Source organism: Balaenoptera musculus, chromosome 12 (genome assembly GCF_009873245.2).
Source record: "Balaenoptera musculus isolate JJ_BM4_2016_0621 chromosome 12, mBalMus1.pri.v3, whole genome shotgun sequence".
Classification (NCBI taxonomy): domain Eukaryota; kingdom Metazoa; phylum Chordata; class Mammalia; order Artiodactyla; family Balaenopteridae; genus Balaenoptera; species Balaenoptera musculus.
In genome coordinates, this window is record NC_045796.1 from 7,939,373 (window position 1) to 7,966,779 (window position 27,407).

General features: G+C 44.8%; 2 protein-coding genes and 1 long non-coding RNA gene across 5 annotated transcripts in view; 1 reads left to right on the forward strand and 2 right to left on the reverse strand.

Annotated features, from left to right (window-relative positions):
• Positions 1-6,275: 6,275 nt before the first annotated feature.
• On the reverse strand, positions 6,276-10,326 carry LOC118905256. Its single transcript, XR_005022187.1, has 3 exons — positions 9,957-10,326; positions 7,958-8,079; positions 6,276-6,651 (listed from the first exon to the last, which is right to left on the reverse strand). It is a non-coding gene; the product is annotated as an uncharacterized LOC118905256 (long non-coding RNA).
• Positions 10,327-11,210: 884 nt separating this feature from the next.
• LOC118905254 (solute carrier family 22 member 1) overlaps positions 11,211-27,407 on the reverse strand; it is a 34,029-nt gene continuing 17,832 nt past the window's right edge. Inside the window, exons 7-11 of one of the 3 annotated variants that reach the window (XM_036871827.1) lie at positions 25,867-26,081; positions 21,961-22,069; positions 16,070-16,182; positions 14,787-14,886; positions 11,211-12,480 (exon numbers count right to left, since the gene is read on the reverse strand). In XM_036871827.1, the coding sequence (XP_036727722.1) occupies positions 12,372-12,480; positions 14,787-14,886; positions 16,070-16,182; positions 21,961-22,069; positions 25,867-26,081 (646 nt within the window). In that variant the 3' untranslated portion in view covers positions 11,211-12,371. The remainder of the gene's footprint in view (positions 12,481-14,786; positions 14,887-16,069; positions 16,183-21,960; positions 22,070-25,866; positions 26,082-27,407) is intronic. The other 2 variants (XM_036871826.1, XM_036871828.1) reach the window with 2 other exon arrangements.
• On the forward strand, positions 19,805-20,199 carry LOC118905255 (60S ribosomal protein L36a-like). Its single transcript, XM_036871829.1, has one exon. It carries the CDS (start codon positions 19,816-19,818, stop codon positions 20,131-20,133), a length of 318 nt encoding a protein of 105 aa, XP_036727724.1. The 5' UTR covers positions 19,805-19,815; the 3' UTR covers positions 20,134-20,199.

A 27,407-nucleotide genomic window follows, 5' to 3' on the forward strand; every position in this document is an offset into this window, starting at 1 on the left:
TGGCATTTCCTCGATTTTCTGTAATGCATGTATTTAAAAAAAAAAATTTGTTAGGGACTTCCCTGGTGGCACAGTGGTTAAGAATCCGCCAGCCAATGCAAGGAACACAGGTTTGATCCATGGTCCGGGAAGATCCCACATGCCACGGAGCAACTAGGCCCATGCACCACAACTACTGAGCCTGTGCTCTAGAGCCCGCAAGCCACAACTACTGAACCCGTGTACCACAACTACTGAAGCCTACGCCCCTAGAGCCCGTGCTCCGCAACAAGAGAAGCCACCGCAATGAGAAGCCCACGCACCGCAACGAAGACCCAACACAGCTTAAATAAATAAATAAATAAAGTTAAATATATATATATTTGTTAGTCAGTATTTGGTGCCTACAAACGTACCTATGTGACAGATGGGTCACTGATAAAGGTTTCCTTCCCGAATCCATTCCTGGTCCAGCCCCCATCACACCAAAGGTAACAACTATTCCAGATTTTGTCTCTCTCATTTCCTTGCTTTTAATGTTTATCACACACACACATGCACACACACACACACACACACACTCACGTATGTATGCATCCTGTTAGAAAACAAAATTCCCCCGAGTAAATTTTAAAAATCTAATTGGCTTTATTGAACAATTCATGCATCAGGCTGTGTCCCATCCATCGTGTAGAGGGGGCTCCAGAGGGTGACAGAAAGGGAAGGTTCCTAAAGGCAGGACAAGGGAGTCATAAACAGAAAATAGGATTATTTCAGATTAGGTCAACTTCCTTTGGTGAAAGAGGGGTCTTATTAGGTGGGCTACCTCACCTTCCTTTGGGGGATGGAGAGGGCCTGTGTGACAGATTCCCTCACTGGTACTGACCAGAAAATTCCTGATTGACAGGTTAAGGCTGTATTTCTGGGGGAGTTTGAAGCTTCAGTTAAGTTAGGTATTAAGCTCTGGTTTGGTGGCCTGACCTAGCATCAGTGACTCCATTTAGTGTCTGTGGTCTTCTTTTACCAGTTTCTTTTTTTTTTTTTAATATATTTTTTAACTGTATTGAAGTATAGTTGATTTCAATCTCTTTTCATCTCTGTTTTATATTTCATTACTTTCTGCTTTTATCTTTATCTTCATTTTTCTTACTTTGGGTTTATTCTGTGGTTCTTTTTCTAATTCCCTATTCTGAATAATCATTTAGACTCTGAGCCTCAACCATCATAAATAACTAGGATACTGGCTGATTCTTGTCTGGGAGGCTGCTCCCACCTGGGGAGCGTTCCCCACATCCCCACGTCCTGTGCCCCATGTCCCATGTTCCCTGGCTGGGACCCTCACACTCAGAACGTAACCGGGAGACAGTCCCAAAGCTCCATCCCCTCCCACAGGCTCTGTTAGGCCCCTTATCAACATGAGTTGGTACAAAATGCACAAAAATATTTTCCCACAGCCAACAATGTGGGTTGCTTTTTTCTTTGAGCCGTGCTGAGTTGGGAGGCCAGGAAAACATCTGTTCCTGGGTCTTCAAAGGAGAGCAGCCACTGGTGCTTTCTGGAGACTCCTCCAAAGCCAAGCCCGGCTGTCTCTAATTTCCCTACGTGGGAATTGACTGCCCCGGATGAGACACTGACACATCATTATCTCAGCTCAAACACGTTTTTTAAAAAAATAACAGTTTTCTCTCTTCTAGGGGCAAGAGAATGCTATTCCATGTGAAGTGCAGCGGAGATAGTAATTAACTTAATGAGAGGACAAAGGGAAACTCTAAAAAAGAGATTCCCCCTCCCTTCTTTTAAATTTGGCTCCAGAGAACGTGGCCAAGTTCAACTAGTGAGTGATTCTTTCTAAAGCATCCCAGAGAAGGGGGGATTGGTCAAGTGTCTCTAAGGAAAGGAAGTCCCACTAAACCACTTAAACAGGGTTCTCCAACAGATCAAACTAGGTAAGTCATTGCGATGGGGTGAATAGACAGTAGAAGATAAAGAGGGAAGACAGTATCAGAGAGAAGTGAGGAAGGCCAGAGACAGAGAGAGGCTTGACGTGTCTTTACTGCTGTTACTTTGTGTCTGCAACTGCAGTAAAGCTGAGGCAGTAGACAGGAGTGCTTAAGAGCTGGGATAGTGTAGAGATGAGAGTTTTCCATTTACTAGCTATGTGATGCACATTTAAAGACTTTTGCTGCATGTATCAAATTGTCCTTCAGAATGTGTTACAAATTAATTCCACCAACAGGCCACGGGAGAGTGTGCTTTTCCATGTCTGCATCCCCACACACAGTTTCTCTCTCGCTCACTCACTCTTTCTCTCTCACCCACCCACACACACACGCACCACTGACACACACAGTTTTGCCAAGTTGATCAGCAAAAGATCACACCTCATGGCTGTTTTCCCTGCGTTTCCTTGAGCAGTGAGGTTGAGCATGTTTTCATATTTCTTGGCAATTTTCTTTCTACTGTAACGTGACTATTTTTGTCCTTTGCCCGTTTTCCCTTTGGGATCTTCCACTTTTGCTTATTAATAGGCAAGAGCCTTTTATATATTAAGAATATTAACCCTTTGATTGGCATGGAATCCTCAATTTGTGTCTTGGAGTTGATCATTGGCCTTTTAGTTTCTTATTTGGGATTTTTCACATATAGAAATGTTTTTAAAATTTCAGTGGACAAATCTATGTGTGTTTTCCTTTATGGTTTCTTGATTGGTATTGTATTTAGAAGGTCTTGCCTAAACCAAAATTATATAAATGTTGGCCTATATCATTTTCTAGTATTTTAAATGGTTTTATTTTCCACTTTTAGATAATTCAACCGGAATGTATTTGATGGAAATTGGAGGGCATTGTTGGAATTCCCCACCTTCTAGGGGTGTTCAGGATTGTCTCCGTGCTTGTGGGGTAACTTTGGTGTGATTAGATTGGAAGGTCTTTTGTCTCGGTCCAGTAATTCTGGATATCACCATATCTCTGCCGTGTGGAAGGGGCTCCCTGCCCCACTTCCTCTTCCCACACTGCCAGCTTCGCCCAGATTCCATTCCCGAGCAAAGCACTCCTCTGCTTTCTGTGGAACTCAGACTAAGCCCCAAGCTTAGGGGTAAAACAAAAGGAAACTTCATATCGAATATTCTACATATGCGTATTGCATCGAGGGTTTCCGCTTTCCTTGACTTTTATCTTTTTCCTCATTTTGCTCACGTTGCCACACTTCTCCTCATTCTAGCAGAATTTCTCAAGCTCACCTCCTAATTCACTAATTTGGTTTTCTGTAGTATTCAGTGTGCTCTTTGTTGCCTCTGTTGCTGTTCCAGATGTTTTTCTTCTAAAAGTAATACAGTAAGTCCCCTACATACAAACAAGTTCCATTCCGAGAGCACGTTCGAAGTCCAATTTGTTCATAAGTCCAACAAAGTTAGCCTAGGTACCCAACTAACACAATCGGCTACATAGTACTGTGCTGTAGTGGCTATATAATACTTTTCACACAAACAATACATAAAAAAACAAACACAAAAAATAAAGAAAACATTTTTAATCTTACAGTACAGTACCTTGAAAAGTACACTAGTACAGTACAACAGCTGGCATCCAGGGGCTGGCATCGAGTGAACAGGCAAGAAGAGTTACTGACTGGAGGAGGGAGAGGAGGTGGGAGATGGTAGATCTGAAGGATCGTCAGCAATAGGAGACGGAGGGCAAGCTGCAATTTCACGCTCGCCTGACTTTGATGGAACGGACGTTCACATCTTTGAAAGTTCGCAACTTGAAGGTTCATATGTAGGGGACTTACTGTATATCTATTAAAAATTTCTTTTCCCTTTTCATGACTTCACTATCTTCGAGAAACTGGGAGAGGACATGAATTAGAGATTTTCTTGAATTTTACCCTTTTTGTGGGGGGAACTCTTTTAAAAGGAAACATTCGCTGATAGCTCACTTTTTGTGTTTGCCATTTTGGCTTGAACTCCTAAATCTTTCTAATGTTTGGTTACGTTTTCCCTGCTCATTTCTTTTTTGAATATGAAATCTACATTTTTTTTCCCTAGAATTAATAGCTAAGGTAGTTTCCTGGAGTGTGTTTCTTGTTATTAAATGGAAATGTCACCACCATAGTCACACACGCAGAATGTGTGGGTCACTCTTCAAAGTTTGTGGGTACAGGCAAGTGGATATTAGAACAGATTAAATTCGCTGCAAAATGGGTTTGCCCCCCATCTCCGGCCAGACTGCGCTTTGATTCTTTGGCTCACAATGAGATGGAAATGTCCTGGCATCAAGAGTGTGATGTTGGGGATTTCCCTGGTGGCGCAGTGGTTAAGAATCCGCCTGCCAATGCAGGGGACACGGGTTCGAGCCCTGGTCCGGGAAGATCCCACATGCCGCGGAGCAACCAAGCCCGTGCGCCACAACTACTGAGCCCCTGGGCCTAGAGCCCATGCTCCACAACAAGAGAAGCCACTGCAATGAGAAGCCCGCGCACCGCAACAAACAGCAGCCCCTGCTCGCTGCAACTAGAGAAAGCCCGCGCACAGCAACGAAGACCCAACGCAGCCAAGAATAAGTAAATAAATAAATTTATTTTTTAAAAAAGTCTGATGTTGGTTAAAGGATTCCACCCACCCATTTTTTCTGATTAAATGTGACACCTAAAGAGTATCTCAATATTACTTGAGTTGCTTTCAGCCTTCTGCATGGGGATTGGAAAATTACAAGAGCAGATGGGAGGCCCTGAGCTGTTGCTCCCACTAGAAGCAGACAAATAAAATAGTGTGCCCACTGCCTAGAGCTGAAATTTGGGAATTGGGGGCCATTCCACTCCAGCAATTGAAAGTTAAGAAGGCAGAATTTGTAGCTTCATAAAGAAATTCACTCACAGCCTCCCAGAGGTTTAATGTCAACAAATCTTACTGGACAAGAACAGTAAACTAAGACACAATTCTCTGTCTAAATAGATTTAGGAAGGGGTGTTACAACCAGGGGGCAGAAAAGAACGTCAAATAAAAGGATTTACATGTATTTTTAATCCTTCCTCAGAAGAGAGAAGGGATATACACTTTTCAGGAACCAAGGTATAAATGTATACATATTCTCTATCTGAGAAAAGACGAAAACATTTTTTACAGAGTTACTTAAACTAAATTAGCCCAGGGGGTGGAGAGGTTACATTCAAGTCTTTCTGCATCCAGTTGTCCTGTGTGACTTCACTTCCTTTGGAAATTACTTACATCATTTGTTTATTGGTTTAGTTTGTCTCCCCCAACTAGAATTTAAGTTCTATAAGAGCAAGAGATTTTATCTTTCTTCTTCTCTAACTGGATCCCCAGTACCTAAACTGTCTGGCACATAATAGATGGTTTGTTAATGACTGCTAAGTGAATTAATGGTGGATGGTTGGATTGATGGATTGATCAATTGATGGAAGCAGTTAAGGTACTTCTTGAGGCATAGTATGCCTTGATCTTGGCCTTTATTTATCCAAGACAAAATAAAAGTCTGGGGATATGGGTGAGAGAGGTCCATTTGTGCAGCCTGACAATAATGATTATCGGGTAATGATCCAATTCCTAGGTAAGAGCATTTTTACCTAGGGTCATTAATTCATTCACTGTATTTCTTTGGTGTTGATTTTTTTTGTCATTACCAAGTGCGTCATTTTTCTTTAACTTACAATTAATTAGCATCTCTGCATCCTTCTATGCAGTGGCTCTCACACATGCATTGCCAGAAACTATGCTACTTTGACTGAATTAACCAGGATTCCTGCACCAAATGTTAGAATTACCCAGCCTTTTCCCACAGATAGTGGTGGTCCAACATTGCACAACTGTCCTTTAGAGCAAAGCCAGCACAGAACAAGATTTCAAGGGCCACTTGTATGTCTTCCATGAGCCTTTGGGATGAGATGGAAATCCATCTTTCTTGTTAGAGGGCAGCCTTTGGTTTGGGACCTGGAACTCCAGTGGTCAGACGTGGTGGGTTGCGTCTCCAGCTTTGAACAATCACGACCATGTCAGGAGTAGCTGGTCCACAGGGACTGTACTGGAAAAGGAAAAATCTTCAAGAATCTCCCAATTTCAAATGACAGTGGGTCATCAGTTTTATTTCCCAAATCCCTGGACAATATGTTTCCATGCCTGTGAATTGGGTCATAGGTTTTTCTTTTTTTCTGTGTTTAATTTTTATTGGAGTATAGTTGATTTACAATGTTGTGTTAGTTTCAGGTGTACAGCAAAGTGAATCAGTTATACATGTACATATATCCACTCTTTTTTAGATTCTTTTCCCATATAGGTCATTACAGAGTATTGAGTAGAGCTCCCTGTGCTATACAGTAGGTCCTTATTAGTCATCTATTTTAGTCATGGGTTTTTCATCTTATTCTGCCCCTCCCCTATTAGCCTTCCGGCTAATTGTTAGTGGATTATCATCAAGTGAGTCCCTCAAATTTTCTGAAAAAAAGAAGAAGAATACATATTGTTTTAAGTGCACATGTCTGATTGTTATCTTCCAATTCAATCATCAAGGCAACAGTTCGGACTTGCTCCTCCGTGGGGTACCACGCAATCCCGTGAAGGTGGGCTTCACCAGGTCTCGCTGGGCCATGGCCCTTTCACTGTCTTCACCCTCCCTGATCATGTCCACAAGAGCAGGAGGAAGTGGGGAGAGCCCATGTCTGCAAAAATTTCAGAATTTTTCAGGGTGCTGGCCTGGGATTTATAGTGCCACTTGAAGGTTTGACTCTAATTACTATTAGAGTGTGATAGATAAGGTAGGAAGGAACAGTCTCGTAATTTCCATTTTTTCAGGATGAATTAAGAAATTGTATCACTTTGAAATATTATTATTATTTTTTTAATCTTTGAAGGTGATAATTCCATGACTGTTTCTGCCCAACACACAACTGGCTTGTTGGTCAGCCAGGCCCACAGCAGCAGCTACCTGTTGGCATTGTGAGTCATGGTTGGGGCAATGCCCATGGACCTCTGTAGCCCCTCTCCATCTTCCAGCCCTCCACCCCTGCTCGAGTCATCTTTTCCCATGTGGACCAAGCAAGTCTACATGCTCTATTCCTAACCTATCGTTCTCAACTTGGAATGAGTCCCTGAAAGGTTTGACCTTGGTTTCCAGGTCAGTTTAATTCTGGATGGCCCACATATTTTAATTTGAAATGATCAAACCATAGACATTACATATTTTAAGCATGTTTTCTTTCCTTCTACATCTGTTCCTGATTTATGATTGTTAACCTTGGCATTAATCTAACCCTGAGTAGCAAATTCATATTGTGTTGTGTTGAACAATTAATAGAATGCCTTATAAACTTTATTGGAAACTCATGTGTGCTTTTTCCTTGGCTCAATTCCTATTATTTGTTCCTTTTAAGTATTATCACGGATTGTGACGCTTTTTATAGTCCCAGCTTGTTCCAATAGACTCTAATTACTGTTTCTATGATGTTGAAATTGTCCCTGCTTGGCCATTATGAGCCCTCCATATGTAGGCATCTTTGTCTTTTTAGCGTGACCTTAGTCATCCCTGACAGTCTTTGCTCTTTGGCAAAACCTTCCCCCCACTTTTGAATTTTGAATTTTTCTTGTCCCTATAGGCCTAGCCACAGCAACTCTTCCTGGCATCTTAATTTCTTTCAAGCAAATTGTGTATGGGAGACTAAACTATGGGCGCCTGGAGTGCGTATGAGATGGTCCCACTGACTCTGTCAGCAGGCAGGGCAGAGGCAGCCTCAACCACGAGTGAAATTACAAGTATTTCCAAGACACTTGGCCACAAGTTCAAATTTGGACTGAGCCTAAGATTAGGCCACAAAAGCCTGCCGTACACAGGTCAACTACCAAATGTTTCAAGGGCGCTTCTTTTCATGAAGAGCTATTCTAGAATTTATTACTGATATTAATGTCTGGGACTGCAATAGCAGAGCACATTATAAACCAACATCTTTGGACAGTTAGAGACACACGGACCTTCGGACTGGACGGTAATCGCAGAGCGTAGGTTATGAGCGCCGGTGCTTGGAGTCGGAGGGGATGTCAGCACATGGAGCAGAAGTCAGAGAGATGGAGGACGCAGGGCCTGAAATCTAGGCCTGGAAAGGGGAGGAACATTTTAATACAGTTAGAGGGTCACTGAGGCGTAGATGGAACACTGAGAAGGTTTCTCTAAACTAGGGTAACTGAATGACCAAGTGTGACCCTCTAAATAGTCCAGACCCTCCCTCCAGGACTAGATGGAAACAAAACTAGCATCTGACTTGAAGAGGTTAGAAGATGGGCCCATGCGTCACCAAGCTCTGTCCTCAAGCTCTTGAAATACCCCCATTGTACCCTCCTGGCACCAGCAGAGAATCCTGACATCACCAGCCAGGGTGCGTGTGAAAAGCAGGCAGTACGTCCCTTTTGGAGCACTTAGCAGCTGCGATCAGGCCTCCTGTTCTCAGGCCACTGGGGGAAGCACAGTGGACGGGTGTCATGGTTGGGATGAGAGGATGCACATGAGAGCCCTCCTGACCTCTGCGGGGCGGGCCTGCTCAGATGTGAGCCTCATTCCCACATCTTCTAGCTTCCTTCCCTTCTTCTAAAGACCCCCTTTGTCCCTCTATTTTTAATCTAGAAGGCAGCTTTGAGCTTCCAGTTTTATAAATTACAGATTAGCCATCTCTTTGTTTTCTTATCTCCTTCCCAACCCAGCTTTCATGCCCAAAAGGGCCAAGGGAGGCAGATTTGCTAAACAAGAGGCCATTTGGTCCCTGGGATCTACGATGTCACTCCCCAAGGGGGCAGCAGCCTCGGGGACAGCGAGTCCCCCTCCCTCCATATTCCTCAAGGGGCAGAAGGTCAGAACACGTGCGCTTGCATTTGAGGGGTAAGTATAGTACCTAGTGGGTAGGGAGTTACTTAATTAAGACAGAGCAAAAAATTTAACTGAGATGTTTGGGAAATGTACCTATTGAGAAATTTCATATGCAGTCATGTACGTTTGGGATGATTTCATATGTAATGTAATATGCAATGTGAAATGTAATAGAGAGAGGGAACAGAATGATTTCATAAGATGAATCAAACCAGATTTGGTTCAGCAAGAAAAATACATTTAAGCACACAAAATGCTTAGAAGAGTAGAGATAGATTGTATACTGTTTGGACCTTCTGACAAACACCGGAAAGAGAAGGTGTTAAAACGGAGCTTGTGAAGGGTTTGTGGAGGATGGCCGAGTGCGGCGAGTCCTGGAGCCCATTTGCCCCGACTGGGAGGAAAAGCCTGGCCAGGAGGCAGTGTCGGGCCACTGTCCTGACGGCTCCCCGGCCACCCCAAGGAGAGTCAGGCCAGGCAGAGGGGGTATGACAAACGAGATGGGGCAGGAAAGCCAACAAAATCCCCGTCGTTTAATTGCCAGTGAAGGGGACAAAATTCTAGGAACAGAAATGGTTGAATAACTTCTCTCGCTCAGTGCATCACTATGCAGTCGTTAAAAAGACTCAGACCCATGTGGCCCGAAATGGAAGAATATTAACTTGCAGACCAATGTGTAGGGCATGACTCCACGAGTTCTCAGGCCATAAAAGTCAAACGTGTGAGAAATGTAATCTTGTTTTTCTCCAACTTAGTTTTTATCTCAATTCCCCACTCTTCCAGGAAGTGTCCTCAAGGGAAGCCTGTCCTCCACGCTGTGGTCCATCCCCTGCAACGTGTGTGCATGTGATGGGCACATCCCAGCAGCCGCCTGGGACCTGGGAAGCCCCGCTCAGCAGAGCAATGAGACGGCGGCACCTGGGCTCTCCCCAAGCCACCAACTAGCCCTGGGCAGGCAGCCCCGAACTTCTTGAATATAAGAAAGGAAGAACTTTTATCCAGTTGAAGCCTTTGATAGTTGGGGGATTTCAGTTACAGGCAAATTTAACCCCGACTAATGTACCCCCTGGGAGCTCCACCAACATCTTGAAGCATCAGACATTGAACCCTCACCTGCAGGGAGGAGGCCGAAGTGGGGTGAACAACAGGACACACTGCCCTTAGCAACCAGGCGCAGGGGGGGAGCTGGTCGGGTGGCTCGGTTCTTTCTCCAGCGGAAGCTCGGCGGGTCCCTGCAGGACGCAGATGTGGGGACCAGGTGGCATGGAGGCTGGGACAAACCATAAAATCGGTAGATGGTAGAGGAGGCCTGGGAGTCACATCCAGCTCATTCCAGGGTCGGGTCTCCTCTGTGACATCAGGCTGCTGCTTTATGGCCACGCGGTGCCCCAGGGAGTGAGGCCGACAGGGAGCACTTCCTGCCCTGCGGTCACCTGCCCTCTTTAGGCACCGTCCCCGCCCCTCCCGTCCCCACTCCACTCGGCTCCTACCTGGCAGGCGACCCCGTCCCCGTTGCTCGTTTTCTTCCATCTCAGTGGCTGGCTTTCAAGACCCGCAGGGAGAAATCTCTAAAGGTTGGGTTCCAGGCACTGAAGGAAACGTTGGGGCAGGACTGGGGAGGTGATTTTCGAGACCCTCAAATCCCTCCACCTGCTTAAAAGGTTGGCCCTGCTGACCCTCCTCATCTAACAATACGACCAAAATGGCCTCACAAAGGCTTCATTCCTACTGTGAATCCCCATGTGGGCGCTGTCCCCAGCACACCCTGCAGGCTGCCTTCGGCCTTTCTGAGAGCCCAGATGACAGAGGCATACAGCAGGCGCTCAGCACATGCTCGCTGAAGGAACAGGACTTCACTGCTGCCGGGAAGGAGGGGGCCCCTGGCTGCCACGCCCTTTCCAGGAGCTTCTTCTGTTTTCTGAGGCCTGAGTCACACCTCCCGGGCTTTGCAAGTATTCACAAGCCATCTGTGCCCTCCACCCTCCTCTAATGGGATTCACATTGGCTCGTTGTAGCCACAGCGAGGAAGGCAGGAAGGGAAGAGGCCCAACGTCGTCTCTTGACACATAGGAGCTGCTCCTGGGTCTGCAGACACGCAATCCTTCACTGTTTAGACAGACCACACTGTGATGCAAACCTTGTGTTGTTCAAGTAAAGCCTGACCTGCTTCTCTTCCAGAAACAGGGCCATCTAATTTGTCCAGACATGGCTTCTGAGCAGAAAGACAGAGGTTTCTCTCTTGTTTTAACGATGACCCCTCTCTGTCTAAAGCCTTCCTCAGGAATTTTGCCCAAGTATTCTAAGAAAGATTAGAGAGGGCATTTTTAATACACATTTGAAAAACTGATTCAAAGCCTGCAATTTACATATTTGTTACCAGTAAAGAGTATAATTGCGATGGTCAGAAAGATAAGATACAGAGTCAGGGCTTTGCTTGGGAGAAGCTGAAATGAAGCGCTAGGTCCCCTCCATGGGTCCAGATGTGTTTTTGTTTTGCTTATGTATTTATTTATAATCTTTTAATCGAAGTACAGTTGATTTTTAGTTTTTGTGGGTTTTTTGCCAAGGGCACGGTTTCAGGTTTCCAAGTAGCCCACGTCCATTCTCAAGGGAAGGTCAGATGCCATCCAGGACAGAATCCCGAGATCTCAAGTCCCCGAGGCCATCCCCTGGCTTAGCCAATCCGGCCATAAGTGTTTATAAAATGACCACAGGTCTTTGATCATGCCTCCAATTCACATTAGAATCTCTTTTCCCCCAATGTACTCTGAAGGGTGCCCAGTATGTTGTCTTTGTGGTTTGTCTCACACTTAAAGAAATTTAAGTAAAGTTTTTGTGTACTCCAGGAATGAAATCATTTCTTGAACCAGACCTTGAACCAGTTACTACTAACTCACAGTAAACTGAACTCCTCTTTTTGCTATATTTACTGTGATATTCCATAGTTGGCATGAGTTCACCTTCTAGTATCTCCAACAAGAACTAAAAGCAAAAGTGAAATTGAATAAAGTATTCTTAGAATGTAAGTGGCAGAAACGTCTTCCCTAAAAAGCTCACAATGCTCCTGGCCTTTGGATGAGGAGCGTTATGTGTAAGCAGGGCTGGGCTGGAGTTTGCTGGAGGAATCACCATGCTTAAAAACCAAGTGCCCTCCAAGAAATCTATATGTTGAAATACTTTTGCCAACACAGGCACCTACAAATACAAAGACATTTTCTTTCAGAGAGTGAATAAAACAATACTTATTCTAGGAAACCAGTTACGGAGGTCTCTTTTATAACAGTATTTAAATTCTATTGGACCTTCTAAATAATTTAGATAATTAAGTACCTGGTAACCACCAACAGCTCTCACTGGAAAGGATAAGTAGATAAAAGACAGCCAGGGCTCTGAGAGACTTAAAACAAAGAAAATAAAACAAAACAAAGCACACTTAGTGTTCTTTAGAACTGATAATGACTTAGGGGCAGGCAAGTAGGAGGAAAAGCTTAGGGCTTCCGAGCATTTCTTCAGATGATAACTCCGTCCTCATCTCTGCCACCCGGTCCCCAGCGAAGCATCTCTCTCGGGTGCCTGCGAGTTGAATTCTGATGTTTGGATCTGAACGTAAATCTTGTTTTCTTTGGGCTTTGCTTTCCTGTAGCAATCAAAAATTTAAAATCTAAGTTAAAACACATAATGGGGGACTTTCCTGGTGGTGCAGTGGTTAAGAAATCGCCTGCCAGTGCAGGGGACACGGGTTTGAGCCCTGGTCCGGGAAGATCCCACATGCCGCGGAGCATGAGCCCGTGCACCACAACTACTGAGCCTGCGCTCTAGAGCCCACGAGCCACAACTACTGAGCCCGAGTGCCATAACTACTGAAGCCCGTGCGCCTAGAGCCCGTGCTCCACAAGAGAAGCCACCGCAATGAGAAGCCCGTGCACCACAACAAAGAGTAGCCCCCGCTCACCACAACTAGAGAAAGCCTGTGCCCAGCAACAAGACCCAGTGCAGCCAAAAATAAATAAATAAGTAAATTAATTAATTAAAATACATAATGGCTTGAATTAAGAAACTGTTGCAAAGTTGTATACCCAGGAATAAGTCTCAAAAGAAGAGGTGAGAACAAGGACAGCAGGTGACAAGAAGAGAAGGGTCAGCAGAGACCGCCAGTGACCAGTTCTGGTTCTCTGCCTGTTTTGCTATGGCCTGTGTGCTAAGAACAGTTTCTTACATTTTTATATAGTTTTCGAAAATCAAAAATAAAATATTATTTCTTGACACTTGGAAATTAGATGAAATCTAAATTTCAACATCCGTAAATAAAGTTGTGCTGGAACTCAGCCATGCCCATTCGTTTGTGTACTGCCTGTGGCTGTTTCCGTGCTGAAAGGGCAGAACTTGGCAACAGAGACTGAATGTCCCCGAAGCCAGAAATATTTACTCCCTGGTCCTTTAACAGAAAGAGTTTGCCAGCCCTTCACACAGAGCACCTGTTGGGTTGCTGCCTCGCTCCATCACCTGACAGTCAACATTCCATTTTGAAGCTGGGGACTTTGAGGGTATCTGTCATTATTTCTTCCATCTGTAGAATGGGTATGCTAATGACAGGAGCTGCCTCGCAATGTTTTGAGAGGACGGGGTGAGAAGGCACCTGAAACTCAGTGAAGCTGACGCACCGTGAGCCCTCTGTTAGCTAGAGCTACCACTACTCCCATTCCCTGACCTTGTTTCCTGGAAAGTAAGGAAGAAGGTGTCATTGAAATGATCTCTCCGGCAATAGACTGTGGCCACTATTTATGGAATTAGGATAGTGGAGAAAACAGATAATGAAATAAGTGATGATTATACTTTGTGCAGGGCATTATCAAGAACACAGGGTGAACAGGGATGTGTTGGGCTCAGAGCAGAAGCCCCTGGCCTCACCTGGCAGGCCAGGAATGGCTATGACGATGGAGTGAAGGGATAAACACAACATCTTAAAAGATGACAAAGTGCCTATTAACAAATTATAATGAAACATTTTAAAATCAGGTAGTCAACCTTAGCTATATATGTCTACCACTTGGGACCAAAAAGAAGCTTATTGTCAGCAATTACAAAATGTGTTTACAGTTAAAATAGAGTGTTTGTCCCTTATCAGTACTGAGAAATGCAGATTTCCTCAAAGTGAGGAACACAGAGGGCCTGAACGGGTATCGACTGTCATTAAAAGTTCAGGTTTCCGGGTTCCCCCATTCATTTACCAAGTCAGAAACCTAGAAGGCCCAGGAATCTGCATTCTTCTGCATACTAAGTTTGAGAGTCACTGAGGAAATCACACCATATGCAGAAGAATGGAGAGAATCTAAGATTTATTGAATACCTACTATGTGCCAGGCAATGGATTAGTCGCTATCACCTACTTTATCTCATTGAACTTTCACAGCAACCCTCTCAGTTAAGTATCATTGTGGCTATTTTTCAGGCGAGGAAATGAAGGTTATAGGGTTCCATGACATTCCCAAAGTCAGTTGGCCAAGTAGGCGACCACCCCTGGACTGAACCCAGGCCTTAATGAGTCCACGGAGTCTACTCTCTACTTCCCAGGGACACGTGTGTCCTTACTGTGGGATCCAGAGAACCGAGCCTGTAACGACCACATCATCAAACGCTTTGTCTTTCTTCCTTTCCTTTTTGATGGCTTTAAGGGTAGGATCTGGGACTCCATTGAGCACTTGTCCCCGTCATAGGAATGAAAGTTTTAAGTCATTCTTCTTTGTGAAGAAAGTCACTAAGGAATCTGAACCAACAATCGCTAAAAAGACAGAAGATTGGTTTAAAAATAGCTTCCAACTCAGAGCTGTTAACTCTGGGGGTGACCTGGGGACCCTGGTGCACCGTGTGGCCAACATCACAGACAAATCGCTCTGTCTCACAGTTTAGACCAGATGACTGTCTGCCCCAGCGCCCAGGGCTCACCTCCGCAGGTTCTCCGCGTCCTTGATGGTCTCTGGCAAAGCGACCCCCTTGGTCTCCGGAAGAAGCAGCGTCATTCCCCCGGCAACCAGCCCCAAAGCCGCTACAGATGAGACAGATTTCACATGGAGCCATTAGTGCATGGTCAATACCATTTACATATGATGACAGCTAACTAAAGAGATGCCTAGGTAACACACGTGTGAGGGTCACTTTTAAAAAGTTGGGAACATCTAGAAAATTAAAGCAATAGGATAACTGGGGAAATGGCAGAGTAAGAAAAGGGAATATTGTCTTTGTTTTACTTCCACATAAGTATATAGTTCTACAGTAACTGATGTTTAAGTATTAGGGGGATTTATTGATTCAGGTACTTCAAAAACAATACGGGACTCAATTTTGACTAGTTACTGTATATATAAAATACTATATTAATTTAACATAATATAATGTAGTATTTGTATATACTAACCATAATTTATATATTATCGTTTATATTCAGTAACTATAATATATATTATATACAATAATTTGTTGTAATATATAATATATAATTATATAATACATACTTTATAACATACATTATATATAAACTATAACATTATATTATAGTTACTATATATAAATATTATGTTACCATATATACATTTGATATGGAGCCTAGGTGATATGTATGTGGGCAGTGTGGGCCTCTCTTGTTATTCATCACCCCCCGTCGCCCCTCGTGGGTTCGCCTGGGCCCAGGCATGGCAGCTTTCTACATGGGCAGCCGTTTTGCCCTCCTCCGAGTGGTAGGTTTGGGGAGAGGTGGGAGAGTCCCCGCCTCCTTCTCTAACCCAATATAATCAGTAACAAAGCTGATACTAAACTTTGATTCCCATTTGTCCCCTTGTGTCTGCTGTCAATTGTTAAGATCTGGAAGCAGAACAGGGATGATAATCTAGCATCTTCAAACCTCTAGCAATTACATGTTAAATACACAAAAATTGGGAGTCAAATTCATAAGAAACCAGGAGGCTATGTCAAATGTTCTCTCCGATTCTACTGCATAGAATGAATTATTGGACTCCAGAGCCATAGGACATAAACCTCTGGCCCACCTTCTAGGAAGAACATCTTATCTTCCCCGTGAAGCAAGACAGAGTGAACCAGGAGCCAATGAAAGAGCAGGCACCATCCTTCCCTTCTGTACACTCGCTGGGGGATATCATTTGCTCATCAAATAGTTCTCGAGTACTCACACTGAGCTGGAAAGAAGGAATAATAAATGTTTCATGAAGTCTTACCGAACAAAATGAGTGGTAAGCCTTGCCAATCCTCCATCAGCCTGAAGACCAGGAAGGGGGTGATGACCCCGCCCAAGTCACACAGGGAGGAACACACCATCACTCCAAGGTTCCTGATAAAATACAGAGAACAAAAAAGATGACATTTCTGTGAATCAATTTTCCAAACGGTAAACTTGTTTTCAAGCAAACACACCTTTCCCGAACCTCCAGGGAGGGGAGAGGGTCTGCAGATGGAGTTAATCACTGATGATTTAATCAATCACACCTACACAATGTGCCGAGAGGGTGGCACACCCCAGCTCCACAGGGACAGAAGCACCTGTGTTCAGGACCCTTCCAGACCTTGCCCTGTGTACCTCTTCATCTGGCTGTTTATAATATCCTTTATAATAAACCAGTAAACGTAAGGGCTTCCCTGAGTTCTGTGAGCCATTATAGTAAATTACTGAACTCAAGGAGGGGGTCATGAGAATCTGATTTATAGCCAGTGGTCAGAAGTGTAGGTGGATAATGTGGGGCTTGCAACTAGCATCTCAAGTGAGGGCAGTCACGTGGGACTAAGCCCTTAACCTGTGAAGTCTGCACTAATTCCGGGTAGTTTATGTCAGAATTGGATTGTAAGAATTGTTTGGAGATTGGAGAATTGGTTGGTGTCATTAGAGTTCTTTCTTTCACATAGAGGGACAGGGAAGGATAAAGAGAGGATATTAAGAAATGGAGGACAAAGAAAGCCAGAGGGGAAATGTAAGGAAACTGTCTACTTGAAATGACCTCCCTCTTCATCCCTGACAATAGTCTTTGCTCTGAAATCTACTCTGTCTTATATGAATATAGCCACTCTGGCTTTCTTTTTATTAGTGTTCACATGGAATATCTTTTTCCATACTTCTACTTTTAAACTATCTCTGCCCTTAAATTTAAAGTTAGTTTCTTGTAGACAGCATACAGTTGGGTCTTTTTTTTTGCCAATCTGATATCATTTTCCTTATCTCTGAAAGACTTTTACATTTTTTGTAGTACAGGTCTGCTTGTGATGAATTTGTTCAGCTTTTATATATCTGAAAAAGTGTTTATTTTCCATCCATTTCTTGAAAGATTCTTTTTTGCTGAGTCAAGAATTCTAGGTTGACAGTTTTTCTTTCGGTACATCAAAGATGTCGTTCTACCACTTTCTTGTTTGCATTGTTTCCAATGAAAAATCTACTGTCCTTATTATCTTTGTTCCTTTTTCTGATGTCTTTTTTCTCTGACTGCTTGTTAAGATTTTTGTGATGTGCCTTTCTTGACGTTGTGTGTGTGTGTTCTGGGTCAGTTTGTCCTGTTACACAGCATGCCACTTCAAATTATAAATCCAAGCATTCTTTTATTTTCAGACATTTTCTTCAACTTTTTTTTTTTTCTTGAAGTTCTTTTGTTTCATTATTTCAATTATCTTCTTGGGAACATATGTATAAACATGATCTCTAAGCCTTTTAAACTCTGCTTATTTCAATCTTACTTTGCAATTCTTAGGCCTGTCTTGCCTTTCCTTTACTATATCAGTTCTCCTTTGTACTGCTTTCAAAGTAGTTTTCATTTGTCAAATATTTTAATTTTCCTTTTTGTTTTTTTTTAGCCTGAGCTGACTTCATCTATTGTCTTATCACATAGTCTGCCAAGAACTTGCATCTCTGCTTTACACTCTTATTTTATACAGATGATTGATTCATTAATATTTTGCATTTAGTTATAGTATATTTGGCCACACTTTTTATTTACTTTCTGACAATATTTTCCCCTGTGCATTTTCTTCCTTTGCCATTTGCTTTTCCTCTTCCTTTCCCCCTTTCATCTCATGATATATTTGTATAGCTCCTGGGCAAGTTACTTTTTAATTTATTCTTCTTCTTTCAGTACTATGATTTCTTCCTGTATCAGCTATTCTAGAAGAATTTGAGGGGAGGGGCATGTTCTAGGCTACTAGAAATTTTCTTTCTGACCAGGGTTGTCTGTGATTAGATGCTTTGGCCTCTTATCCCTAGTCTACAGGGGCTGACAGTGCAGGACTTCTCACCCTGCAGGGTCTCTCTCTTCCACCCCACCTCACAGCACACTGCTCCCTCAAAGGTTCCTGAATGTTCTCCCACAGCCTTGCCCTCCCTGCCTCATCTCCAGCCACATAACACCCAGGGAAGGAAGCATATGCCCCCAGCCCTGCCTCCTCCCTGCTATTGCAACAAGGGCTTGTGGGTTAGACCCTTCAATGTACACGTCCTACTTTGGAAAACCACTGGTCTTGTCTCAAATCTGCTGTCACAGTGAGCTTCCCTGGAGTCTTCCAGACCCTCTTAGACTCACTGCATTAGGCAGCCCTTCTTCTTCACTATTGTCTTTCAGGGTCATCCTAGTTCCAAAAATGGCATTTGCATTTTTTTTTTCTTCTGTTTCTCATTCTTCTAATAGCGTTAGTGTGATTTCCAAGAGGAGGAAAAAAAGACACCATTATTTTTTTTACAATTTTAAGAAAATAAGTCTTAAAAAGAGAGAAAAATTTGATAAGCACACAGAAGCTAGAAGAAGTGAAGAACTAGTCCCCTTCTTTAAAATTCATATATCTGTGATACTTCATTCATTCATTCTACAAGCACCAGGTGACTCGTTAGTATAGCTACAGAACAGTTGCAGGAGGTACAGAGAGGTATGATATGTAGTTCCTGCTTTCAAGGAGCTCGTAATATAGTGATGAGGTAAAGATAGGAGGATGATTTTCAATACAAGGCAGAGCATACTGATGCCAAAATAATGTTCTTGACAATACATGTTGCAGACAGCTAGAAGGAGGGTGCTGTTCAACTCTAAAGCCTCCTGTGAATAAGAAGCAGGGTCAAAATGGTTTAACTAGAAACTGTTTGCACTTGAAGTGTTTATAAAGTAATAATCCCTTTTTTCCAATTTCAATTTGATTCAATTGATTGAAAATACCGAAACTTTCATGACTGCCTTACTTTTGTGTGTGGTGTGTGTGGATCAAGTTTAAGTTATTTCTGAACATCTGGCCTCCCTTCCTAATTACTGAGAATCCTCATCAAACTGACTCTCTGCACAAACGGTCAAGGGCTCCTTGAGGACACGTCACTTGGCCTTCCTCCACCCAGGGCCAGGCACTCAGTACCTTTGGCAGTTTACATTCTGAGCCAGTCCCCTGGGTCCAGTGGCCATGACAATGGAATTGTTTGGCCCGGCTATTTTAGACTCGGCTCAGAACTGCCAGATGTAGGTTTTTCTCTTTCATTTGTCTTCGTCTCTTTGTACTCATTCCAAGCAACCTTTTCCAGATGAGAATATGAGAGAGGGCCTTTTAACGAAGGGATGGGCAGGAGAGAGGAAAGAGTGACTCAGAGTCACCCTTGTGTCTCCTGGCTTAGGGAGGGGTTCTGAGAGCTTCCTGGTGTAAGAGGAGGATGGGGAGCTGGAATATTTCTTAGACTTCACTGGTCTGATGACATGGGGAGAAGAAACAATCTATACAGAGGGAAAAATGAGTTTAAGGAAATCTGCCAAGTTCTAACAAAGATCAGAATTAAAGCTTTAAATAAAGTGGTTAATTACTTTTACAATAAAAATGCTCTTCATTTAAACAAAGTCTTCTAAGATACAGATGACAATAAGTCCATGCAAAGACACTCAACATTATTAGTAATTAGGACAATGTAAATCAAAGTCACAATAATAGCTCTTTCCATGCCAATACCGCTCTCACAAACATGGTGAACATTCCTAAAACCCGCCGGACTTTCTGTAAGAAGTGTGGCAAGCACCAACCCCACAAAGTGACACAGTACAAGAAGGGCAAGGATTCTCTGTATGCCCAGGGAAAGCGGCGGTATGACAGGAAGCAGAATGGCTATGGTGGGCAGACTAAGCCAATTTTCCAGAAAAAGGCTAAAACTACAAAGAGGATTGTGCTGAGGCTTGAATGTGTTGAGCCGAACTGCAGATCTAAGAGAATCCTGGCTATGAAGAGATGCAAGCATTTTGAGCTGGAAGGAGATAAGAGAAAGGGCCAAGTGATCCAGTTCTGAGATTCATATTTTGTTTTGTTATGAAGACAATAAAAATTTGAGATTGTTTACTTCGTTTAGTTTCAACTGTTTATTTATTTATTTTTTTGGAAGGGAAATAAACTAGTACCATCAATAAAATTCTCCTTGGGGGGGGGAAGAAAAAGTCACAGTGATACCACCATTTCCAAGAATTACTTATGTTTTTAAAAGCTGGCGATACCAAGGACTGATGAGGATGTAGAACGACCAGCTCTCTCACGTGCAGCTGGTGGAACAGAAAATGGTGCAGCCACTTTGAAAAACATTCTGACAGTTTCTCATGAATTTAAACACACATCCACCACGTGACCCACTCCTAAGAGAAATGAAGACGTATGTCCACTCAAAGACCTGTATGTGAATTCTTACTGGCAGCTGTATCGTAATTACCCCAATCTGGAAAGAGCCCCAACCTCCATGAGCTGGGAAATGGACAAACACATCGTGGCACATCTTCCACACACGGGACACTACTCAGCAATAAGAAGGAACGAAGCGCTGATACACGCCACAGCGTGGATGGGTCCCCTGATGCCAAGTGAAAGAAGCCAAACACAAAAGGCTACCCTCTATGTTATTTCATTTACGTAACATTCCGGAAAAGGCAAAACCATAGGGAGAGAAATCACACCAGTGGTTGCCAGGTACTGGAGGTGGGAGGGGAGAGGATGGACCACAGAGGGATATGAGGAAGCATTTGGAGGTGATGGAAATGTCTCTATATTACATTGACTGTGATGGTGGTGAAACGAATATAATCAACACTAATCAAACTGTACCTTTTAGGGGGAATTTTGCTCTAAGAAAATTCTACCTCAACAAACCTGACTTTAAACAATGAGTTCTCTAGGCCTGTTGCTATGTTTACAGAGTCATCGTGGGAAAAGCGTCAGCTTCAAGGTCAGGAAGAAGCGGGTTTTTGGTTGCCAAGAGGGTGAGGGGGTGGGGGAAGGACAGACTGGGAGTTCAGGATTAGCAGATGCAAACTATTATATATAGAATAGATAAACAAAAAGGTCCTGCTGTAGAGCAAAGGGAACTATATTCAATATCCTGGGATAAACCATAATGGAAAAGAACATGAAAAAGAGTGTATATATATATATATATATATATATTATGCATAACTGAATCACTTGGTTGTACAGCAGAAATTAACACAACATTGTAAATCAACTATACTTCAATGAAAGAGAGAGAAAGGAAGGAAGAAAGGGGGGAAGGAAGGAAGGAAGGAAGGAAGGGGGAGGGAGAGAAAGAAAGAAAGAAAGTGGGTTCTTGTCTGGGCCCTGCCACTTTCTAGCTGTGTGACTCTTGGAAGGTCTCTTTCCCTTTGTAAACCTCAGCTTTCCCATATGTAAAATGGGGATCACAATGATATTATAGGATGACCTGCAGCCCATGTCTGGCAATGCTCTGTATGTCACTGTACAAATATGAACTGCTCTTAAGCAAGTTATGTCCAGAGGTGTCAGTGGAGCTGCGGAAGTTTAGACAACTGGTCGGCGCCAAGGACAGGGTTGAACCTCAGCCTCCCATGCACCGCCCAGGGCTCTCTCCTCTGTTCCAGAAACCTTTTCTCTTGCGCTGGCCCTCCATACAGGGCATGATGCGACCCTTAGCCCACTGAACCTGTGCATTTCACCTTCTCTACCAGATTAGGCGAGGGCCCTGTCTTTGATGCCCAGCCTCCATCTCAATGTCAAACAATCCACCCTTGGGGCATCTTGGTGGATGGTCCTCACGGAACCTGGCTGGCCCACAGCTCTGCCAGCGGCCACCCGGCCCACACCACCGTGCACTCACCTGAGGAACGTAGGGTACAACTCAGCGTTCACCAGGCACACCATCTGGAACGCGAGGGTGATTCCCATTCGGCCAACACAAGCTACCACGATATTCAACCAGTGCAGATCTGGAGAAGAAACACACAGAGGGTGTGGAGAGCAAGTGAGGACTGTGCCCATGGAGTTGCCAGGAGAAGCCATGAGTGGAACCTTGGACTTCAGAGCTGGAAGGGCCGGAAAGATTGTCTTATCTGACCCCTCCATTGTGGATACGTAAACTGAGTCCTGAAAGGTTTGGGGACTTGATGATGAGGGGGAGGCCCCGCTGGGCAGAGGGACAAATGTGCTTTTCGAATCTCAGCTCGGCCTCCCGTCAGCTGTGGGACCTGGCAAACGCTTTACTTCTTCTTCTTTTTTTAAAAAAATTAATTAATTTATTTATATTTTGGCTGTGTTGGGTCTTCGTTGCTGCGCACGGTCTTTCTTTAGTTGCGTCGAGCAGGGGCTACTCTTTGTTGCGGTGTGTGGGCCTCTCATTGCGATGGCTTCTCTTGTGGCGGAGCACGGGCTCAGTAGTTGTGGCACATGGGCTCAGTAGCTGTGGCTCACAGGCTCTAGAGTGCAGGCTCAGTAGTTGTGGCACACGGGCTTAGTTGCTCTGCGGCATGTGGGAACTTCCTGGACCAGGGCTCGAAACCGTGTCCCCTGCATTGGCAGGCAGATTCTTAACCACTGTGCCACCAGGGAAGTCCACGATTTACTTCTTCATGCTTCAGTCTCCTCAGCTGTAAAATGGGGATAATTTTACCCAGCTTATAGGTTGTTGTGAGATTTAGAGATAATACATGTCAGATGTGTGCCGTGACCACTCCCTAAGTGTTGGCTTTTTAATTATCGCGCGAGAGTGCCGTTGCTGGCACGGTGCCTGAAACGTAACAGGTCCCCAGCAGCATGGTTCTCTCGGGCAGAAGTCCTGGAGCTGGTAGACCAGACTTCTCATCCTCAGTCTAGTGCTCGTTTCCCAACACATTTTTTTTTTTAAATTTATTTATTATTTATTTATTTATGTCTGTGTTGGTCTTCGTTTCTGTGCGAGGGCTTTCTCTAGTTGCGGCAAGCGGGGGCCACTCTTCATCGCGGTGCGCGGGCCTCTCACTATCGCGGCCTCTCTTGTTGAGGAGCACAGGCTCCAGACGCGCAGGCTCAGCAATTGTGGCTCACGGGCCCAGTTGCTCCGCGGCATGTGGGATCCTCCCAGACCAGGGCCCGAACCCGTGTCCCCTGCACTGGCAGGCAGATCCCCAACCACTGCGCCACCAGGGAAGCCCCCCCAACACATTTTTTAACCCAAACATCTTTCAGAGCAGTCTGAGAATATGAGGAAAGTGAACCCTCGTCTCCTCCCAGCAGACTGCTCTCGGTTCTTGATTAGCTGAAGGTACAGGAAGCCCTCTCCTTCCTGGGGAGCCATCAGAGCATTAGGCACCATCATTCGCTTCACCTGGTTATTAGATGTTTAGCCAAACACTAAACCACCAGTGGCTCCTGAGACAGGCCAGCTCACTAACAAAGCCTCTGGGGTCACAGACGGCGTGTCATCTTGACCCTTGTCCCCATGAGCCGGCTACTCATGGAAGGCATGCTTCCTTCACTCCGCCAGCATGAGGCTCCCGGGAGAGCGGACCCGGTGGCCCTAGGACCGAGATGGCCCAGGGCCAGCATAGTCTCTCCAGGTCTCAGCTGCCCTCCGTCTGGTGGAGAACCCAAGCCAAGCCTTTAGTTATGGACCACACCTCCCAGCTCCCAAAAGATAGAAGATAAAGGAATTCACTCAGATATCTAGAGGGGGGACCTTGTCACAAATTCTGTAGCCTTTGATCGATTTGGCAAGATGCTCTACGGGACATGCACAGCATCCCTGCCCTCAGAGAACTGCGCTGCCTCTGCCAGGCCCCGGGCCACTCTCCTCAGCAGCCAGAGGGCCCAGTTAGAACCACAGTCCTGCCGCGTGGCCACCCCGTGCAGACCCAGGTGGTTTCCTTTCATGCTCGGAATAAAATCCACGCTGCCATCCCCTGCTAACTCCTGACCTCACTCTGGCTGTCCTCGCTCCTGCCTGCCCAGTCCGAGCACAGGGTCCAGCGGCTCCTCCCTCAATGCCCAGCTCTCCCCATCCAGGGGGTCCTCGCTCTTGCCGTTCCCCTGCCTGCAAAGCTCCTTCCCCGGATGTTTCCATGGCTCGTCCCCACTTCATTCAGGTTTCCTAAGGCCACCTTTGACCACCATACAAAGAATTATCGCCCCGTCCCTCTTCCTCCTTCTCTTTTTCATCTAGAACATAAGCTCCACAAAACAGAAACTTTCTCTGCTTTGCTCACATCTGAGATCCTAGGGCCGAGATGCCTGCTACACCAAGTGCATAGAAGGTAACTGAAATATTTCCTTGTTGGGGGGGGCGGGTGGCAGTGAAGGCTTATCATCTAATGTGATGGGGACTAAATGGGGGCAAGTGGAGAGGGTGGGCACTGGGAGGAGGGTCCTGGGGGGCGCAGGACAGAGGGGGTGATGCCTAAGCTCCCTCTCGGCTTAGGCATCACCTAAGGTTTATCCCTGAGGTGAGAAACAGTCTCAGACCTCAGGCTCCCTCTCAGCACTCCACGCTGTTACTAAAAAATAAAAATAAAAATAAAAATCTGCCCATTCATTCCATTTTACCAGCATTCCAGAAAAAGGGAGACGGGGAGAAAATGGGTAAAGTCGATTTCAGATGCACTCTGCCTCTTTTCCTGTCTTCTTTGTTCCCTCTCCGCGAAAGGAGGGAGAAAAAAACTTGAGTTATCTTTTTCCATCTCTTTAAATTTCCAGCCTGATCTATAGAACCTGGTTCTTAAGAATACAGATTTTACAGGACGTTTCCCATAATATCTTATCCAAAAGCCTGCCGAAACGACTCAAACCAAAGAGCTCAGAGCACAAGCAATAAAAACTGAGAAAATAGCAAATCTGCCTTCGTATTTTTTTAACATTTCCAAAAGTAACAGATGAGAAAGGCAATTTATGTACTTAAATTAAAACCACCCAAATGATTCTGCTTTGGCTTCTCTTGGATTGCTAAGAATTATGGAGTGAAGCACACAGGTACCAAAATGGCTAGTGTTAGAAAGACTAGCAACACCAGGCGTTGGTGAGGGTGTGCAGCCACGGGGATGCTCATGCATCGCGGTGGGAGTGTGAATTGGTCCAACCACATGGAAAGCTGTCTGGCTATATCTGCTAAAACTAACATACGTCCCCCTCACAGCAAGGGAAATGACTGCCCACGAAAAGATGTGCCCGAATGTTCACTGCAGCCTTAATCCCAATAGGCAGACCCTGGAGGCCACACAACTGTCAATCAACAGTGGCGTGGATACACAGTGGGGTATTCATACACTGGGATGCCTCACGATAAGGAAAAAGTACGAACTTCACTCTCGTGACAACGTGGACGAACCTCGTGGACGTAAGGATGAGCAAATGAAGTGAGGCCATACAGAGTACGCGTGGTATGGTTCCGTGTGTATGAAGTTCAAGAACAGTCAGCATTAATCTGCAGTGGCAGAGACCAGAGCAGTGGTGACCCATGCAGGGGTGGTGACTACTGATGGTCAAGGAGGGTGAGGAAACCTTCCGAGATGTTGGCAATGTTCTTTATCTTTTTGTAGGTCGTGGTGCCCAGGCATACATACACGTAAAAATTCACTGGCTTGAACACTTATAATGGGCTCATTGTACGTATGTTATACCTCAATGTAAATGTTTTAAAAAATGATTCTAGACTCAGGTAATGCCTTGTCTTTGTTCCTGTTCCAGAGGCTTATGAAAGAGTTAACACACTATTCCCACAATTCAATGACCCAGAAGATGATGAAAGTGGACCACTCACCGTGTGAGATAAAGATCATGAAGAAGCAGGCCGCCCCCACCACCAGATTGGACCCGGCCAGCGGGTAGAGGCGGCCGAAGCGCTCGATGGTGACGAGGATGATGAAGGCGGCCGGGAACTCGACGAGAGCAGAGTAGAAGAAATCCAGATAGAGGTTCCCGCCGGTGACGCCCATGTGCATGATGAGGCCCTGGTAGAGAACGGAGCTGGTGAACCTGAGCAGGGAGGAGAGGCCGGGTCAAAGGCAAGCTCCTCGGAAGAGGGGAGATTTAGGATTCTGGCTGGGAGGATAAAGGGCACTGCGAGCTGGGTGTAGAATGTTCTAGAGCAATATGAGAAGAGGGGGATCAAAATCAAGAAAGGTGCCCTTGAGGGGCCCTCGATGAGACCCTCCTTTCACAATTTATGTGAGGGTGTGACTTACACAATAGGTTCACGTTTTCGAGAAATGGCAAACAATGGTAGCTACTGTTTACTGCACACCTGGGTGCTGGCCCTGCTCTGAGCACTGCACGTGCCCTACCTCATCAGATGCTCCAACGGCCTCCAAGGGGAAGGGCAGGAGAAGGCAGTGGTGAGTGAGCAGTTTCAGGAATCAGACTGCTGTGTGAGCTGTGTGGTCTTAAGTAAGTTAACTAACCTCTCTGTGCCTCAATTCCTTCAGCTGTGAATCTGGGTTGTCTTGAGAATTCATGGAGGTAATGGACAAAAAGTGCTCAGTATAGCTCCGGGCACATAGTGGGCACTCGGTGAAGATGAGATTTTACTGCTGTCATTGTTGTCTTTCCAAGGGCGAGGATCCAGAGCACAAGAGGGTGGAGAAGTCGGCCAAGTCTTTCCAACTCCACAGTGGGCCTCCCTCCACACATCACACCATCTTTACCAGGCATTGTTCCCTTACTCTTTTTACCTCATATCCCGCTGCACGACCCCTTCATCCATATTCGAGGAGAGAATAGCCATGTTACAGAAAATGGCACACAGACCGATGGGGACCAGCACAGTCACTCCCACTCAGGGGAAAGTTTAGAGAGTCCCATGTGTCACTTTTGGTCAAACTACATAATTTTGGAACATTGGATGATTCTATTGGTACAGTTGTTCCTCCCTACCCTTTGGGGCTTGGTTCCAGGAGCCCCCAGGATACCAGAATCCAAGGATGCTCAAGACCCTTGTATAAATTGGCGTAGTATTTGCATAGAACTTATGCACATCCTCCCGTATACTTGAATTATCTCTAAATAACTTATTATACCTAGTATAATGTAAATGCTATGTAAATAGTTGCTGGCATGCAGCAAATTCAAGTTTTGCTTTTGGGGACTTTCTGGAATTTTTTTCAGATATTTTTCATCTGCAGTTGGTTGAATCCCCAGATGCAGAACCTGCAGATATGGAGGGTCGACTGTATTTACACTGTGAGAAGAGATTTAGGTGGATAAGAAATTATTTTCTTATAGACATGCCAATTGCCCATCAGCTCCAAAACTGAGATCACAGCGGACGTTTCTCATTACTATACCCCCTGGTTTTATAAAGCT

Bases quoted from the DNA above. Each gene is read 5' to 3' on its own strand.
- LOC118905255 (XM_036871829.1), top strand. From the start codon at position 19,816: ATGGTGAACATTCCTAAAACCCGCCGGACTTTCTGTAAGAAGTGTGGC.